The sequence below is a fragment of the Brienomyrus brachyistius genome, chromosome 7, assembly GCF_023856365.1.
Source record: "Brienomyrus brachyistius isolate T26 chromosome 7, BBRACH_0.4, whole genome shotgun sequence".
Taxonomy (NCBI): domain Eukaryota; kingdom Metazoa; phylum Chordata; class Actinopteri; order Osteoglossiformes; family Mormyridae; genus Brienomyrus; species Brienomyrus brachyistius.
Window position 1 is genome coordinate 26,132,402 of NC_064539.1, and position 19,563 is coordinate 26,151,964.

General features: G+C 41.4%; 1 protein-coding gene and 1 long non-coding RNA gene across 2 annotated transcripts; one reads left to right on the plus strand and one right to left on the minus strand.

The window, feature by feature from the left end:
• Window positions 1-119: 119 nt before the first annotated feature.
• LOC125746619 (leucine zipper putative tumor suppressor 3-like) lies at window positions 120-9,591 on the minus strand. The gene is made up of 6 exons (XM_049020821.1): window positions 9,422-9,591; window positions 6,347-6,913; window positions 5,388-5,891; window positions 4,380-4,700; window positions 4,005-4,235; window positions 120-3,137 (listed from the first exon to the last, which is right to left on the minus strand). Exons 2-6 carry the CDS (start codon window positions 6,872-6,874, stop codon window positions 2,535-2,537), a joined length of 2,187 nt encoding a protein of 728 aa, XP_048876778.1. The 5' UTR covers window positions 6,875-6,913; window positions 9,422-9,591; the 3' UTR covers window positions 120-2,534.
• On the plus strand, window positions 4,573-11,617 carry LOC125746638 (uncharacterized). Its single transcript, XR_007399027.1, has 4 exons — window positions 4,573-4,704; window positions 5,409-5,529; window positions 7,969-8,084; window positions 11,506-11,617. It is a non-coding gene; the product is annotated as an uncharacterized LOC125746638 (long non-coding RNA).
• The last annotated feature ends 7,946 nt before the right edge of the window (window positions 11,618-19,563 follow it).

A 19,563-nucleotide genomic window follows, 5' to 3' on the forward strand; every position in this document is an offset into this window, starting at 1 on the left:
TTACATTTAGAAATGAATGTCTTACCCTGCGAAAAATAGTCCTATACATGCCCCCCCCCCCAAAAAAAAAAAAAATTCCTTATTTTTGGGTTGGGTGGGGGGGGGGGGAGGGGGGTTATGATAATTCATAAGCTTTTCACAATATCTGTAATGTTAACTTTCAGGTAAGAGTTACATGTATATTCAGTTTCATACTGAATTCATGCACCTTAATAACATTAATGGTGTGGCCAAACGTCAGATTATGAGAATATTTAAAGCAGTTTTATAGCTGAGAAAACTAAATGAAGGTTAGGCTGTAAAATAGATAATTTAGATGTGCTAACTTTTTGTTATAAAAACAGCAGCAGTTGTTTGTTATTTCTTTGAAATAAATACATTAACCATATTTATCAAATTCTTAAATATACTGCATTTGTTATGTTATTGTAAAGAAGCTATGTTGACTGGTAGTGACAAGGGTTTATCATTGAATTTCTGCCTGATTTGCAAGGTTTCTTTGGGGGACTGGGTGTGTGTCTCTGTGTGTGTATACACTGCATTGTGTAGACATTTCTCCAGTCCCCACAAAGGAAAATTTAGTTTTGTTTGGTTACTTTTAGTTCATTGTAAGGTTAGGGCGGGGTTATGATTACGGCTGTCATTCTTGGGATTAGGGTTACACTTATAGAAATGAATGGCGAGCCCCCACAAAAACAGGCATAGCAAAGCTCTGTGTGTATGTGTGTGTGTGTGTGTGTGTGTGTGTGTGTGTGTGTTCACTTGTGGTTGGGAGGGCTTCTGAGTGAGTTTATGGTGGTCATCAGCTTTTACAAGTGCAGTAGCATTTTATTCTCTCAAACACTACGAGAGTTACATGTATTACGTTAATGTTAAAAAAAAAGACATGTTTTGAATGTTCGGCTCATTAGTAGAATTGAAAGTTCTATATATTAATAAAAATTAAAAAAATAAAAATTAAAGTGTGTCATTTCACAATACTGGTATTAAATTATTCACACAGAGTAGCATTACTGGAATAAACGTGTACTCATTAATAACAATGCTATTTACAACCAAATATACTGCCTTTGAGTTTTGTACCAAGAACACAGCAGGACACAACAGATATACATAGCAGCAAGTCTGACCCATATTACTTAGGAAGGGACAGAATCAGTTATCTATATCGCATCCTCTGGCTATTTCTCTCTTTCAGTCTCTTGTCCTAATTTTAATAACCGAGAACATAAAACCTTCATTTAAAGTGATGTACTTCACATTTATCATTCTAATGTTCATGTACGTTATTAAGAATTTATGGCCATTTACTGTCATCAGTCATGTTCAGTTTATCAGTCATCCTGAGCTGTTGTCTTCCAGTTCTTTTAAAGTCTCCCTCCATCTTTGCTGCTTGTATCTCTTCTCATCCCCTTAGCCCTGTCCTCTGCCCCACCGCGGTCACACACAGTCCTCGACCTTCACTTCATGTGCACTGCTTCACATACAAATGCATAGCATCCACTCACGATCTTGCTTTCAAGACACACTACTGTACTATTCTTTCACGTGTTGTTGAATCACACAGTTGCAAAAGTTTATATTCTGGAACAACATTCAGATGTGATCTTCTCTGGTATCCCTTGGTCTGTTTAATCATTTAAGCAACTCAAGATTTCTGCCTGTTGGGAGTTTTTAACTGACAGTTCTGATGAATTTGGGTCCCACAGTATCCCAGATGCTTTCCATGTTTATCCTTTACCCACCAAAGCCCTATAGCAGTGCCTCCATAATCTCATATAATATTCCCTGGCATCACTTTCATCCTAAGAAAATGATGCAATCCTAATTTACCTTCACTTTTCTCATACTAACAAAGCCCTTCTCATTGTGTAGTGATTACAGAGCATACAATATCTGGGTCTGCTTGGTGTAACTTTTTCCTTCTCTGCAATTTTGGTTGCTTCACTGGCATTATTAGCGACATACAGTTTGACCTGCTATATGACTGTGAGAGATATTCAAGCGAAGAAGTATCTGTATCCAAGTCAGAGACACAAACTAAATCACTGAAGGCGAGTGGAGGAATTAAACAGATGTGATTAATTATCAGTGAGATTGTACACGGCTTATGGTGAGATGGTCATGATATTTAAGCGTCAAGGTTTATTAAGGTTATCTGTCTGCATGTATCCAAAGCTAGGCCAAGATTTTCGTGGAGATTTTGGTAAATGCTGTTCAGTCGTATGCCAGTCCAGCGGTCCTAATATGCTGGTTAAAATTATTAACATTGGTGTCTGGCTTTAAAATATTCAGAACCGCACAAACACCGACTGAATATGTCCAGTCAGGAAAGAACTTCTGAAGTAAATACAAACTAAAGGCAAGTAATATTAACCCACCCCACACTGAACAAGCTGATATTGATTTTGGTTCTCCTGGGAATTTGGTGTGGTTATAATGGTTATTGCTCCTATAGACCCTTACTGGTTCTGTATCCTTTTTGTTCGGAGGGAGATATGGTGGAAACACTATCATATTGGGTGGCTAAAGACCTAGATCTCTGTGGACTCAATCCTCTCCAGGCGAGAAGCAGCCGGCCAAGTGGGGGTCAGCTGGTGCAGGGCAGTGGGCTTCGTGTCACTGGTGGCAGGTGGGCTACGGAGGTCAGTGGGTGGCTCAGGTGAGGATGGAGAAATGGGTGGGGGTGAGGCTCCTCCCATCCCGAGCTCGCCCACTTGACGTTCCAGCACCTGGTTCCTCTGCAGCAGCTCCACATAGCTGAGCTGCAACTGTGCTTGGTACTGTAGCACACGCTGTTTCTCATCCAGCCAGCTGTGGCGCTCCTGAGCAAAGCTGAGGGCCTGCTGTTCTCGCTGCTGTCGCTCTAAACGCAGTGCCCCCTGTAGGCGCTCCAGCTCCCGTTGCAGATCACCGGCCTCCTCCCACTGCCGCTGGGCCTTGGCCTCATCACTCTGCAGACTCAGGAGGGTGTCACCCCCTGAAGAAGGTGGAGGAGGGGCTGCCTCTGTGGGGCTCTGGGTCAAAGGTAGCCCCCCCCAGGCCCTTCCCACCCCTCTGTTCACTTTGTCAAGGGCTCTTTTCAAACTCTCAACCTCTGCCTCGAAGGTACCCAGCTTGTCCCTCAGCTGAGATACCTAGGAAGAAACAGAAAGGCAGGAGGCTAAGAGACAGAAAGGCAGGAGGCTAAGAGACAGAAATATAGGAGGCTAAGAGACAGAAAGGCAGGAGGCTAAGAGACAGAAAGGCAGGAGGCTAAGAGACAGAAAGGCAGGAGGCTAAGAGACAGAAAGGCAGGACGCTAAGAGACAGAAAGGCAGGAGGCTAAGAGACAGAAATATAGGAGGCTAAGAGACAGAAATATAGGAGGCTAAGAGACAGAAATATAGGAGGCTAAGAGACAGAAAGGCAGGAGGCTAAGAGACAGAAAGGCAGGAGGCTAAGAGACAGAAAGGCAGGAGGCTAAGAGACAGAAAGGCAGGAGGCTAAGAGACAGAAATATAGGAGGCTAAGAGACAGAAAGGCAGGAGGCTAAGAGACAGAAAGGCAGGAGGCTAAGAGACAGAAATATAGGAGGCTAAGAGACAGAAATATAGGAGGCTAAGAGACAGAAAGGCAGGAGGCTAAGAGACAGAAAGGCAGGAGGCTAAGAGACAGAAAGGAGGGAGGCTAAGAGACAGAAATATAGGAGGCTAAGAGACAGAAAGGCAGGAGGCTAAGAGACAGAAAGGCAGGAGGCTAAGAGACAGAAAGGCAGGAGGCTAAGAGACAGAAAGGAGGGAGGCTAAGAGACAGAAAGGCAGGAGGCTAAGAGACAGAAATATAGGAGGCTAAGAGACAGAAATATAGGAGGCTAAGAGACAGAAATATAGGAGGCTAAGAGACAGAAATATAGGAGGCTAAGAGACAGAAAGGAGGGAAGCTAAGAGACAGACAGGATAAACAAGACAGAGCTAACATAATGTAAAAGCTGCACCTTATCTGCTCTGACTGGGGGCACCCACCTCCCTGAGGGTCCTCTGCAGCTCCCCCTCACAGTGCTCCAGCTGCAGGCTCTTACTGCTATACGAGCCCTTCAGGCTCAGTGCCGTCTCCTCTCTCTCCTTCAGCTGAGCACTTAGCTCCTTCAGCTGGGCTCGTAGGGCCACTGTCTCTCCCGCGCGCTGCGTTACCTCCCCCTGGCTCTCACGCAGTTGCTGTTTCAGCAGGGAGATCTCCCCAACCTTCTGACATACCTGCAAAGAGGTACAATCAGGCACTGTGTTAGCAAATGGTCAGTGCACATTTTATGCCAACACTGAAAGCTTCTGAGATGTTTCAGGGGGTGGTGTCCTCTGGCACCAGCTGATTACATCACAGTGTGATCCCCCCATGCTCACCTCCCACTTGGTCTCTTCCAGCCGAGGAAGGATGTCTGCTTGCTGTTTTCTGTAATCCAGGCACTTCCTCTCCAGCTCCTCCCGGTGGGTAAGCAATGCAGTGATCTCATCCTGAAGCCGCCGCTTGTCCTGCTGCAAACGGGCGACCTGTGCTTGCAAGGCATGCTGGGAGCGCAGAGCTTTGCGCGATACCTGCTGCAGCCGCCCCGCATAATTCTGCCTCAGGTCGTCCATCTCACGCTCCCAAACGCGCTGCTTCTCCTCAAACACCTGCGCAATCGCCACCTCACTCTGGTCCAAGTTTCGCCGCATATGGAGCACCTGGGTAAGGTGAATACAGTTAATAACCTTTAACCCTGACCCTCACCCAGCATCTCATGGGCTGGTCCTTAAATACAAAGGCTGTCCGCTCATTCTGCTTCAGTTTCACTTTTGTTACCATTACTGAAAACGATCACATGGACTGTTTTTGGAATTAATAGTTTGGATTTTAATGGTTTTTACAGAATTTCAGTACTCATTGTTTATTGACGTGTCCCCCTCACATTTCATAATTATTCTTTTGGACCCCCCCACGTTTAACATAAAATATTAGTTTTATGCCAGTGTGTCCCCCCCACATTCAAAATGCTTCTGACGCCCCGATTGTGGCCTAATTGTAGCTCAAGAAGTAGAATATTGTAGTAACAATGCACCGGGTGGGGGTTCAAATATCTAGGAGCAAACATTAAAAAAAAAAAAAAAAACTGTAACTCTTAACTCTAACCTTTGAATAAAAGCATGAGTTTAATATAATTGTGTTTATTGCTAGCTAGTTTATTGGTTCAGTATTGTAACTATAAATCAAGAAAAGGACACAAGAGTTTAGTCCTTTATACTCATAGTGTCCATATAAATTAAATAGTGTGATTGTGCACATAGAGAACAACACAAGCCTCGCTGCTGTAATTGGAGTAGCTATCCTTCCCAAAACTCTCCATCACATCCATTTAGATGTCCAAGTGTCACCTCCTGCTCTCTTTCCCACAGGCGGTCCTCCAGGTCTTGGATGATGTCGTCACAGGGCGGGGATGTCTGCAGGGGGAGTGGCCTGTCACCAGGGCGACTGAGGCGCTGGCAGCAGGAGGAGGAGGAGCGCCCACTGTCAGAGGTACTGAGGCCATTCTGGGCGGCTGTGCCTAGCTTGTTGATGTGGCTGGTGGAGGCACTGAGAGGCCCTAGTGTGTGGGGAGGACCGCAGCTGGAAGCCGAGCCGGCATAGGTAGGCAGGCTGGTCAATGAGTTCCTGCCCGAGTCCGACAGCCCACTTTGACCAGTGCTGTTCTCAGTCCCACCACTAGGGCTCTCCTGCTCCCTCTGCCTCCCTGGTACACAGGGGGCCCCACCTGAAACCTCACCACGCCCCCCTCCTGCACCTCCTGCAGGTGGGGCAGATAACAGATTCTGCATGGAGTGGAAGCTTCTGGGTACCACGGGTTTAAAGGCAGAGGGCCGGACTAGACCATCAGTACTCTGAAGGAGAGATACAGAAAAGCGGACAAGTGATGTGATGATGAGAGAAGGCAGTAGTCTCTGGTCTGAGCCTCATTTCACATGCGTCTGGCCTGCATGCACTTTCACTAAAGCGATGTAACCGAATCACCCGATGCATTGGTGTGAGTGTGTGGTAACGTGTCCCGGGTGTCGCCTGCCCTGAGCCCTGCCTGATCGGGGATAAATTCCAGGCTGGTGTTCGACAAAGTGGAAGGATGGAACAAGTCTTAGTCAGGATAATTTCTCAAACAGTATCATGTTACAGTCCGAGGAGGTTTTAGTGTTTTTTTTCTTCCCTATCACTATGAATGGTATTCAGTGGCCTTTGCATGAAAAACGCTTCTGTGTCTTCTTCCATACGCGCACGGATGCACACATAGACACAAGTACACACGTGTATACATACACGAATATATAAATAGCCATTTTAGTACCTGTTCTTGTTTGTTAGACACGCGCTGCACTCTCGGGGCGTTGTTGTTGTTTTCCGGCTTGCTCCTGCTCTCTCGGCAATGCGCCCCCGGCTGGCTAATGTTCTTCTTCTTCTTCAACACCACACTATTTCCACAGATGTCCAGGCCTCCTCTGCGCCCCGCCCCATTCATGAACATGCTGTTGGTCACCAGCTGACTGCCACTGGAGACGGTACAGTCACTGCTGGATACAGCGTGGTCATCTTTGGAGGCCGAACGGTCACTGTTTGGTGTGTGACTCTCGCAGGTGTTTGTAGATGCACGTTCAGTGCAGTGAGGAACAGCTAGGGCTTGGGGTCTCTCTGCACTGCAGCCACGCACTCCCGGGGTCTGCTGGGTGTGACACGGGCCCTGTGGGGGGCTGCTCTGGGTTCGCGTCCCCACACTCCTTAGGGCAAATTCTTGCTGGCCAGACACCCCACTACCCACGCTCCCCATGGCAGCAAAGCCCGCCTCCTCAGGCCGATGCCCGCAATCCACACACTCCATGGCAGGGAGGGGGTCTGGGCCAGACAATGGGCACACACACTGCAGACAGGGAATGAAACGCGATGTCACCACAAGAGACAGGAAAAGACTTACACAGAGCTAGAGACCTATAGAGCATTAACAGTGCATGAAGCAAAATGCATTCAAACAGTAGGAGAGCATCTAAGATATACAATACTGTGTCATGTGAGTGAGTACATACACAGCATGTGAGTCTGAATCAGAGCTAAATCACCTTTCATTGCCTGTTGTTTAGTGGCACCTATTATTGACACCATGTACAACAATACAGACAATACATGGGGGCACCGTGTGGCTCAGTGGGCTAAGCCTGTATCCCTGTAATCAGAAGGTCGCAGGTTCGAACCCAACCTCAGCACATCACAATTATTATTATATGTGTAGAGGAAGGTATTTGTATTCAAATGGATCGTTCAGATACAGTGACTGCATATCAGGTGTACTCTGCAAGTGTATCACTCTCAGTGTATGCTGCTTGTGAAAACTCTGAGAGCTTTGAGTCTATAACCTTAAGATATATATACAAAGATACAAATACACCTCTACAACCTACATTTCATTTTAAGTAAAAGATTAATCTGGTCAATAGAAAGCCAACACTTTCTCTCCTAATTATTTCTTGAATGCAACAAATTTTCCTACGTTAAAATAAGAGACAAACAATTTGAATAAAACATTGCAATCAGTCTCATACTGATTGACGATAATCAAGCAGAATTGTAAAGTGGCATTACGCTGTAATAAAAGTACACGCAATTATTGCTGTAACACAGTTCATTCAGTAGGGGGCAGCCACCTCTATGTGGCCAGACTGGCACGTGCTGACACCCCCCCTCACTGCCACAGTCAGTCACTCATAAGCATTACATCATCGCCCCCATGCTCTTCATTATGCACTTATTCACATGCTTGCAGCTACGTTCACTTCCTGTTTTCAAATGCTTGGTAATGCAGGTACATGCCTTCCTTTTCCATTTACACTGACACACATAGGGGCATACCTAGAAAACATGGGGGCCCTGACAAAAATACTCTGGGCCCCCACCCAATTTTACATATTATTTTACTTACAGGTACGCAAGGGCCCCTACCAAGTGTTGGTCCCCCTGAATCTACCAGGATATCCATACTGTATCTTCCTACACCGCTGGGTACACACCAGCCAATCAGCACCCCATTCCTCTCTGAAGTAGATGTATTGTAAAACTCAAGCACGTCACTTTTCATACCACACTTCATTTATTTATTTTTTTATCTCAGACCATAAGTACATATACAAAGAAAATACATTTAACTACACTTCTATGTGATGATGGGTGTTCAACCGTTAAAATGCATCACTGTCTTGTTCTTCTGATGTTAGTGCAGGCTTAGTCAGTGGATTCACATAATGAGTTGGCTGCATCATAACTGGAATGAGTTTGTGTAAAATGCTTTTTAAATGGCAGTTGGAGGTTGTTGGGTAATGAGAGAAACCCCCTAACTGTATTTACTACCCCCGAATAGTACATCTTTCATTTTCAAACTTATTCCATTCACACTTTCCCAGTTTTCACTGCATATCAGGAGAAAGTGCATCACTGTGTGTGTGTGTGTGTGTATGTATGGTGCTTGTGAAAACTACAAAAGTGATGAGTCTATTACCTTTAAATAAGGATACAATTATACAAATATCTTTGTTCATGTACATATTTTCATCTGAATCTTGTACACAGCAATTTACTATTTCTTTACTCTGCCTACTATCAATGCTCTAATGATTCTGTTCACTGGGATTCTTACGCATTCCGTCATTATATCTCGTTACACAGCATCTCTTGATCATTTTCAGAATACGTATTTCCATAAAAATACCCATCCACTCGTCACTGTACTCCTCGAACCGCAGCAATTGACTTTTCCATTCATAAAGGACGATATATCGATGTGCCCAACCCACAGAAATATACACGCTTGTCCATCCTACAGCTTATTTTCCAATTATCTATGCACGTCATTAACGGTGGGACTACAGCTGCTACAACAACCAGATGGGCTAACGGACAGGTAGAGAGGCAACTGATCCTGCGATGCTTCAGCCCGAAAGATGCGCGCATCTTTTCGTTTCGATCATATTATTCAGAAGCACATGAATTATTTCTATCCATGTCATGGCATTACATAATGGGTGCCAGCACGCGACAACGTTCCCCAGCTTGCACTCCCCAGATTTGATTTCCAAGAGAAAGCGAACCTCGGTCACAAACCGCAGATACTCTGCATCTTGCTCCAGTCTCCATTCCCACATCGTCTTTACCTCCAGTGATAAACGTTGTCAAATTCGGCATCGATCCCATTGAGTTCGCCTTAGACGCATCACTATAATCACCTTAATGTCTATGCCATTCTACGTCTCATTTAAAACATGACGCATTGTTTATTTATCATTAATGCAAAGGAAACGCAGGTGAAGAGAAGCTTTTGCTGCGGGTAATTCTGCATGGGAAACCTCGGTTCGGTTATGTCGCACAGCACTGTTATACTTACTATCAGCAGGTGCACAGTCAGTCCGCGTGCGATTATGAAAATCAGCTTGTTTTTTTTTTGCCCTCAGCCCCCCACCGAATCGCTTCAGACGCTTTACTGCGATATTGCTTGTAGCTGAAATCGGATGATAGAAACTGTATCAGCTGTCTCACACACCCACCTCCGCTCCGCCCACTCCGCCACGCGCGAGCACGCTCCGTCACTACTCAGGCCTACTGCGCATGCTCCTGTACACAACCCAGCAGCCCTGGACTCCAAATTAAGTTGGGCAGTTGGGGTATATGACGTTATAAGTAGCCGTCGCCATGACATCTCTCACACAGAGACTGCATTATTATAAGGTCATGTTTGTGTTGCAGTTGTAGTCAATATTGTTCTCATAATACAATCAGTAGTTTATTTTTACAATCCAGCTCCACATTTTATTCATTTTTTTTTCTTTCAGAAGTATTCTCCATGTATCACCAAAATAAACACTTCCTTTCACAGTACAGGGCACACAGCACCAAACAGGATACCTAGCAGTGACTGTCCAGAACTACTGGTGGATATATGTATGTGCAAAAGCAATTTCTCAAACAGAAATCAGTACAAAAGCCGATTACAAAAATTGCCCCTTAGCTCCGCAACACATCCATCCATCCATTTTCCAAACCACTTATCCTACTGGGTTGCGGGGGGTCCGGAGCCTATCCCGAAAGCAATGGACATGAGGCAGGGAACAACCCAGGATGGGGGGCCAGCCCATTGCAGGGCACACTCACACACCATGCACTCTCACAGGCACACCTACGGGCAATTTAGCAAGTCCAATTAGCCTCAGCATGTTTTTGTACTGTGGGGGGAAACCGGAGTACCCGGAGGAAACCCCACGACGACATGGGGAGAACATGCAAACTCGGCACACATGTAACACAGGCGGAGACTCGAACCCGGGTCCCAGAGGTGTGAGGCCCGGGTTCGACCATCCATGGCCCCCACACCATGCCGCCCCCACACACAACGTATAAGATATAATCAACTCAGAAGTGCCATAGAATGCATGCTTGGGCTATAACTACAAATGTTCTCCCTTTTTCAGACTCCTCATCAGAAATCAAAAGGGCTATGTTACACTCAAAAGCTTGCAGTTTTACATTTCCAGTGTCTGTTCTCGGGCCTGTACACTGAAATATACAGCTGAGATATTTAGGCATTATGTAAAACAGGCAACAGGAATGCTTATGCATTGGCACATGGAATGCAGATTGCCCATATTCACATCCCCGCACATCACAACAATGAGGCAACGCTAAGAGAAAGCAATGATGGCCCATTTCTCATCTCCAGCCTCTCCAGCCTTTGTTATGGTGCTGCGGCACTGACACATAACATTTTTCCTGAAGTCGTGCAACTAGGACAGGGACACATGCAGACGAGCGCAGAGAAACACTCCCACAGGGCCTCTACATCCTGCTCCATTCAGAAATTCAGTGGTGAAAACACAAATGTAACCAGGTTACTACGGCGATGTGCTCCGATCATGTGACAAAGGAGAAAAAAGCAAATATGAAGCAGGAAGAGAAAAAGAGAACATGACATATTATGATAATACAAATACTGGCACTTCAGAGTTATGAGAGTTCAGTTTGCCGACACTGTAACTGGAATTCATATTTTATGATATTGTACCGGAGGCGGCATGGTGGTGCAGTGGTTAGTACTGTAAGGGGCGGCATGGTGGTGCAGTGGTTAGTACTGTTGCCTCACACCTCTGGGACCTGGGTTTTGAGTCTCCGCCTGGGTCACCTATCAAACTCAAAAGAAATTTAACCAATGGTTACTGAGGGATTTTGAAAATGTAGGTCTTAATTACGTAGGCAGAATGAATTCTTTGCTAACATATGCAGTGTTAACTTTACAGATTCACAAACAGACATGTAAAATAATTAGTAATGTAAAATGCTTTGTATTAATTTGAAAGTCATAATGTGTTTTTTTTTTTTCTTTGATCACCCTAATTCATGTTACCCAAACATGAGAATAGTATATTAATAGATTTTAATAGAGACCAATAATGTTCCTTCCTGTTTGTGGGAGTTTAGGTTGGAACAATGATGGAATGATGATCCATGGGGCTACCCTAAGACCAAAAACTGAATTCCACAGGAGGGGTCAAAACTGTCACTGATGATCGCTGGGGAAAACTGAATCATCAGGGCCTAAGAAAGGTTGAATTTTTTTCAACTCCCGCAGGAAGAATGTCTCTCCCCCAGCATTACTCTCTACTGCTGCGGTCACTGGGCCAGATTGGATGGTGTGGAACATGGAGATGAGCTGGGGTTCCATTGAGCTCCTGTAAAACCATTCCAAGATGCTCTACCTGCCACTGCAACTGCTCCGCCTCGAAAACACTCTGGGAGTAGCTGCTCTAATTTGAACTCTTCTTGCTTACTCTACAGATGAAGTGACTCTGTCATTAGTTTCAGCCCTTCCATAGATTTAAGCAGGACCTCATTATCCGGATTCACTTCTCGATTCTCTCTGCATAACTCATTTCCGGTGGAAGGCTCTTGATCCTTTGCAGGCTACTGTGTAGATTGGACACCATCCTGACTGATCGGAGCTTCTGAGTGGTCTCCCGCTGTATCCATCATCCACCTTCTCACTTCACGTGCAAGGTGGAGCTTGTGATGTGGATTGTGCTAAACTGTCCATCTTTTTAAACCCAGTAAGGTCGTAGTCGTTTAGATGTGGTGAGAGACATGACTGCCTCCTGACATGCACACTGGGTTCTACAAGTAACTGGGACATATAAATCTGCAGTGAGCTTGAATATGACTCAAAGGACCATAAAAAGAATTAATATACAGTACTGTGGAAAAGTAAAAGAAAATGATTTCTAAATGGTCTTTATATTGGCGTAAAGCTATGGTCTTATGCCTGTCAAAGTGTGTTAGCTTAGCCGTTTCAAACCCTCAGTTAAAATCACCCCAGCATTTGCAGCACCCATCCAGTTCACCCATGTATTTTTGACCCAACCGCTAACACGCCTTGTATAGCTAATCAATATCTCATTGACTTTTTAAAACTAATTAAGTTAATTAATTAAGTGAACTGAGGGTGAAATGCAACAAATGCACAGAATGGCTGAGGTGCCCCCTGAGGAGAGGTTTTGGGAACTGCAGCGGTGTTCATCTAGCCGTCCAACTAGATATCAGTAACTTCTTGAAGAACAGAAGAAAGTTTTACTAGTATTTATTGCGATACTCTTAATTTGCGTATGTTCTAATATTAATATTGTTCTGAGTAAATGTGCATGTACTACCCAGACAAATAGCTTCAAACATTTATTTTGTGCAGTACTGTATGACTGAGGCTGCTCCAAATAAAGTTATGTGCTGGATCGAGGAAAACTAGCCCATCACAGGTAATCAGTCAGAACCACTGGTCCCAAGGTCAGGTTCAATGCCTTTAATGGGAAATAGCCACTACAAGCACCATTCCTAAGCAGCTGGGCTTTGCACTCCTACACATAGGCATGATTGTAGGTGTGCTTTCCTGTAAAACAATAAACAATAGAAACATGAGTATACTAATGTAGCTGGAGCAATTATACGAAAAAAAGCTGTTTAACTATACTGAAATCGCAATGCCTAACTTGACCGCAAGGTGGCTCTCTGACATCACTATATGTGCAACATCATAGTGACAAAACGGATGACTGTCCTTAAACAAAATTAAGATTTGCCATGAGGCAATTAAACAAACCAAGAACAATGCAAATCAGTGTTGCACCAAATATGGACCTAAACTTTATTTACAGAATTCAACATAGTAGGCAAGATGAACACCTGAACGGGTTAGGAAGCTGCAAAGGTTATTTTCGAATATACCGATCAGACATGGAACTGAGTCACATATACACAAGTTGCAAGAAAGTCGCAAGCAAGTCGCAAGTCCTAACCATCAAGTTTCGAGTAATGTCTAAACTCGTGCTTTTTAAAACTGAGCAACTAATAATTTAATTTGCTTTGTCTTTGGTTTACAACTGTTCCTAATTGTGTTTGTCTGCAATTTTAATTAAAAATAATCAAAACAAACTCTGTTTTCCCTGCTGTACCAGAAGTGCACCAAACTGTAAACCCAAAATTGAGGTTTCGTGTAGGCCATTACCATTACAGTTTTTTACAATCGCTATGACAGTTTTTGCTATACATTTAACAAGTTTCCTAAACTCTTAACGCACCAACACACCTAAAACACACAATTGACAAAACGGTTAACTTCATGCTCAAAATCACACGTTGTAAACTAAAACTCAAAACTAATTTTCAAAATACAATAATAAACTACCACAGTACACTACGTCTAGCAAAACACTGCAAACCTGTTTTAAATTCAAATACTTATTGAAAACACTAACACATGTTCTCTTCCACCAGAACATTTAGTCAATCATTACTATCATTTAGTCATCAAACACTATCATCAGCTGAAATTACAGAAACTGCATTATTTTATGTGTCAGGTCTGCCCTTATATTTGAAGAATATATAAAAAAATGAATGACCATCTCAGAGTAGCTTTATAAAATGTACAGTTTATGTAAAAAAAAATACAGACACAGAACTGCTGCAGTACAGACTTTTATTTGCATTCTAACTCCTCTCCCTCATCCTTGTCCCACTCCTCTCAATTGTCCTGGTACTCGTCTTTCTTTCTTTCTTTCTTTCTTTCTTTCTTTCTTTCTTTTCTTTCGCTCTATATTGTTCCTTTTCCACACAAGATCAGCCCAAAGAGTCCTCTTTTAGAACATATGATCATGTGATTGGAAAAACCTCAACACCTGATTGTGGTTCCTAGATGGGAATCAGCTGTGATTTATATATTTCCATAACTGCAATAAGCTGTTTCTAATTGGCAATGGAATAAAATACAGGGAATATATTTGTGTTTCAATTCACAATATGAACAGCTGTTCACTTTGACTTTAGCCTATATAAATTATGTTTAGAACATGATGTTATCTGCTCTGAGATACAGTGTGAAAGCACTTGTAAATTTGACTGTAAAATTACGTTGTTTTGGTCTTGGTTGAGCTTGTGTGTAAAAAAAGTTCAAGCATTTTAAATTGGTGTTAACTATATACATTTTGCATCATAGCAACAAGAAATGTGTTACAGTTTTTTACAATCGCTATGACAGTTTTTGCTATACATTTAACAAGTTTCCTAAACTCTTAATTCACCAACACACCTAAAACACACAATTGACAAAACGGTTAACTTCATGCTCAAAATCACACGTTGTAAACTAAACCTCAAAACTAATTTTCAAAATACAATAATAAACTACCACAGTACACTATGTCTAGCAAAACACTGCAAACCTGTTTTAAATTCAAATACTTATTGAAAACACTAACACATGTTCTCTTCCACCAGAACATTTAGTCAATCATTACTATCATTTAGTCATCAAACACTATCATCAGCTGAAATGACAGAAACTGCATTATTTTATGTGTCAGGTCTGCCCTTATATTTGAAGAATATATAAAAAAATGAATGACCATCTCAGAGTAGCTTTATAAAATGTACAGTTTATGTAAAAAAAAATACAGACACAGAACTGCTGCAGTACAGACTTTTATTTGCATTCTAACTCCTCTCCCTCATCCTTGTCCCACTCCTCTCAATTGTCCTGGTACTCGTCTTTCTTTCTTTCTTTCTTTCTTTTCTTTCGCTCTATATTGTTCCTTTTCCACACAAGATCAGCCCAAAGAGTCCTCTTTTAGAACATATGATCATGTGATTGGAAAAACCTCAACACCTGATTGTGGTTCCTAGATGGGAATCAGCTGTGATTTATATATTTCCATAACTGCAATAAGCTGTTTCTAATTGGCAATGGAATAAAATACAGGGAATATATTTGTGTTTCAATTCACAATATGAACAACTGTTCGCTTTGACTTTAGCCTATATAAATTATGTTTAGAACATGATGTTATCTGTTCTGACATACAGTGTGAAAGCATTTGTAAATTTGACTGTAAAATTACATTGTTTTGGTCTTGGTTGAGCTTGTGTGTAAAAGAAGTTCAAGCATTTGAAATTGGCGTTAACTGTATGCATTTTGTATCATAGCAACAAGAAATGTGTTACAGTTTTTTACAATCGCTTAAATATAAATGTTAAATATAAATGTTAAATGTAAATATAAATGTTAAATGTAAATATAAATGTTAAATGCAAATATAAATATAAAACTTAAATATAAACATAAATGTTAAATCTAAATGTAAATGTCTAAATGTAAGTCAGATGAAAATCACTAAACACATCACATGAAAGATGCCACGTTCGCGTGTCAGTATTGACCAATACGCGAACTAGCGACGCGTAAATGTGACCGATAACCACGATCCCCCTCCCGCCCCAAAATACATTCATAGCTTCCCGATGTCACAGTGGAAGGTGTACATGATGTTGCTCCCGGCTGTGTAGCAATACCCCATGTAACGCAGCGCGAACAACTGCGAAAACTGCACGTTCCATGGCCCAAGAGGGTCCAGCTGCAGAAGACTGTAGAGTGGAACTCCACAGGAAATATGTCAGCTCCACAGGAAACACGTGATCTTTAAGAACGTAAAGTGGGCTAATCTTTACGACGTAAAGTGGGGTTCCACAGGAAACACGCGATCTACACTGTGTTTGTACCAAGAGAGAGTCTGGACTAAGTCTTCGAACCTGAAGTAAGTTAAGCGAAGCGACAAACATATAAAAATAATCTCGTGTGCACACAATATTTGAGTCTAACGTTATGTTGCTTGACGAGCTGTTTTAGCACTTGTTGTCATATAGAGCTGGCTTTCCATGAAAACGTTTAATGTTTACTTAAAAAAAAATGTTTTTTTGCTCGTTTTGCTGCAAAGTCTTATTAACCATCTGACAGTTACGTGTATTTAGTTAGAAGCCGTAGGCGCAGTAATCCTTACACTTTGTATTGTGTTTTCTGATATTACAGTTGCCGTTACATTAAAAGGAACGTTGTTTTATAAACAAAATTGTAAACATGGATCCCCGTTTAAAAGCGGCTTTGCTTTTTCAAGGTATGTTGCATCCGATTTCATGCGCAGTGAGTTTGTTGATTTTTACTACATATTTTAGATAATCTTTATAACAAATTCTTTTAATAATTTCACCAGCATGACAAGTAGATAGTAATAAGCATTGTTTTTAATAAACATCGTTTGTTGATCTCTGTGGTTTGTCTCAGGTTTTCAGTTTATTTTAGAGGCTTTTAATATTTTACTTAGACCTTTTTCATATGCATGCTATCAGTATGGAATAAATTGCTTAAATATAATTTCATTCAGTTTCATTCATTTGCTTACAGACAAAATTATACGGCGGTGCACACTACCATGCCGGGACAAGGTACATTGTCACCCGGACTTGGCTTCCTCCCTACAACTGTGAGCCACTTCAATCCCTTCCTGTAAGTACAAATTTTCCTGGGTGACTATTATTTAGAACTAATATAAGAGTACTTCATGTAAAATATTGATCTCCATTTCAGAATGATGCAGAGAGGAAGGACATTATTGTGTTCCCACTATGGACTCCTGGGCATTTTCAGCTTTGTGTATGTAGGAGCACATCAATACCATACAATACACTTAACCGAATAAAAGCCCAAAAGTCTGAGGATGTTAGGATTTTAAGATTTTATTGTAATTGTGTCAGTTATATCTTGGTACAGCTTTAATTTACGCAGTTTAAGCCATGGGCAACTACTGTGAATCATTGACTGACTGTTATTGCAATGGCATTGCTTAACACCTTGAGTAACTGTCTCTTAGGTGATGAAGCCAGGTATAAAAGAAATGTTCTTTCTCGACTCATGATGTGCTAAGAAAAGGACATGATTTGGTGGCCACCAATATGTGTCACTCTTGAGGTCAATTTTCTGTTTATGTTAGTGTGCAGGAACCTGTTCAGTGTTCCAGGTTAAGTACATTTTAGATCACGTTCTGATCTATTTTGTGTTCAGCATGTCTTCAGTTTATTCAGTGAATTCACATGCTTACTTGACAGACCTGTACTGTGGAGTACAGCCTTTTGATTAAAAGGTGATACATCAGATGTTAAATCAGATATTTAAATAATAGTATTAAAATACCTAGAAGATGAGTTCTGACAGTAGAATATGTTTATCTGATATAGTTACCAAATTATGTCATTAAGTTGTCGTTATAATTGGGCAGTGCAGTTCAGTCTGAATAAATGTGTCAGCTAAATGCTGTAAATATTAAAATATGATGAAACAGAAATTACAGAACTTCTGTAGAGGTTGATCAAGACTAAGCATATGAATGTACTTTCGGGTCAGTCCATGCTAAATCAACCAGGGGCTCCATGGGCATCATTCCTGATTTTGATGAAAACTTGGTATTTAAAATTTGATCCTTATAGAGAACACTGAAAATTCCCCAAGTTTTATTGAAAAATTCTGATGCAGTCCAAAGTTATGGCCCTTTCAAATTTGGGTGCCACGCCCCTTTTTTGCACTCGCGAATCACTCATATAATTTGTAAGGGTATTCAGGAGACCATATCTTCACTTTTAAGCATGCTAGAGAGCTGAAAATTGCTCTCCTGGTGTACTGGTATATTTTCCCTGCTCTTTCAGAATCTGGCATTAAAATTAGCATTAACATTTTGCTAATTGTGTACAGGCTGTGTTTTTAAGCCTGTTTATAAAGAGCATGCTGTTGCAGCATTAACAGTTAACAGTTGTTAACAATTAATACTTTATTTGTACTAGCAGTAATTTCTGTATGTTATATCTTAAAATAACAGGAAGCTTGCAGAGAATATCAGTCCAGGGGAGTGGTCTGAAATGAATGGCTTTGAGTTGGAGGTATGTGATCATGTGTGTGATTATATAGAGATTTTCTAATACAGGTATATTGATGAAATGTGATTAAAGAGTGTTTTATCCCATTGTGATAATAAAGGGGTTTCCAAGCCAAGACTTTGAGGTTGACTGTGGCATCTACATGTTGATGGTAAGATTCGTCATTCAGAAAAGTGTCAAGATGCTTTTGAGAATAAGTCATGAACATTGACATTTATTTTTTAATTGACAGTCTGCTTTATAGGTTGTTGCTGGATGCTCCCTTTTATTACACCATAGTAAGTAGCTCTTTTTAGAGAGCAATAAAGTATGTGTGCAAAGAAGTCACTAAATGACACTAAATTGATTTTTAATAGTTAGACATGCCGAAATTGCGGAAATGGTGGTGCCTGCTGCTAATGGAAAACTTCGATCTCCGAAGGTCAGTGTGTGTGTGTATCTGTTAAGTTTGACTGAAAAATGAAATTAAAGACACATTATTAATATCAGTATTTCTCCATTATAAGTTATGGGAAGGTATTTGCACACTGGACAAAGGAATCAGAGGCTGTGCTGAGAGGTGAACATGCACCTGTATTCAGACTAAGAAAGCGCAAATCTGTGGAACTTAGCCTGGTCAGTGCACACTTTAAACCTTACTTTTAGCAGTAAATTGTTTTACTTCTGAAAAAGTGTTATAATAATGTTTCTTCCTATGCTTCTGACAGAAACCAGCAGAAGGGATGTGCTGGATGGAGACAACATAGAATCCAAGGAGCCATTCCTCTTTGGTTTTCAGGTCCAAGAGGACATGGAATTATTTTTACAGGCCTGTGTTGACCAGCGGGGCCTTCGGGTTAATGCTGTCTGTTATAAGAATGATTAAATTACTGGCACATGAGTGTGTTGATTGATTATTATTTTTTTATTTCATCCTGTTTGTTGTTGCCTTCTAAATAAATTTAACAGTTTATTAAATATAATTATTACATGTCGATCATCATTTATACAACTAGTGTATGTATGTGTGTATATATAATATATAATATATAATATATATATATATATATATATATATATTTTCTATATATATGTGTATGTTTATAACAGTTAAGATATCTTGACATATATAAACACATACTAGATCAGACCAGCTATATATATATATATATTTATGTGTATATATATTATATAATATTGTTTTATATATACATTAGTGTATGTTTATAACACTTAAGATATCTTATGACTTCATAT

What these genes read in the sequence shown, in the direction of transcription:
- LOC125746619 (XM_049020821.1), bottom strand. Translation starts at nt 6,874, where the DNA reads ATGGAGTGTGTGGATTGCGGGCATCGGCCTGAGGAGGCGGGCTTTGCT. An exon ending in TGTGGGAAAGAGAGCAGGAG is followed by an intron (nt 4,701 to 5,387) that starts GTGACACTTGGA and finishes CACCTTACCCAG; the next exon opens with GTGCTCCATATGCGGCGAAA. An exon ending in TGCAGAGGACCCTCAGGGAG is followed by an intron (nt 3,138 to 4,004) that starts GTGGGTGCCCCC and finishes GTTTCTTCCTAG; the next exon opens with GTATCTCAGCTGAGGGACAA.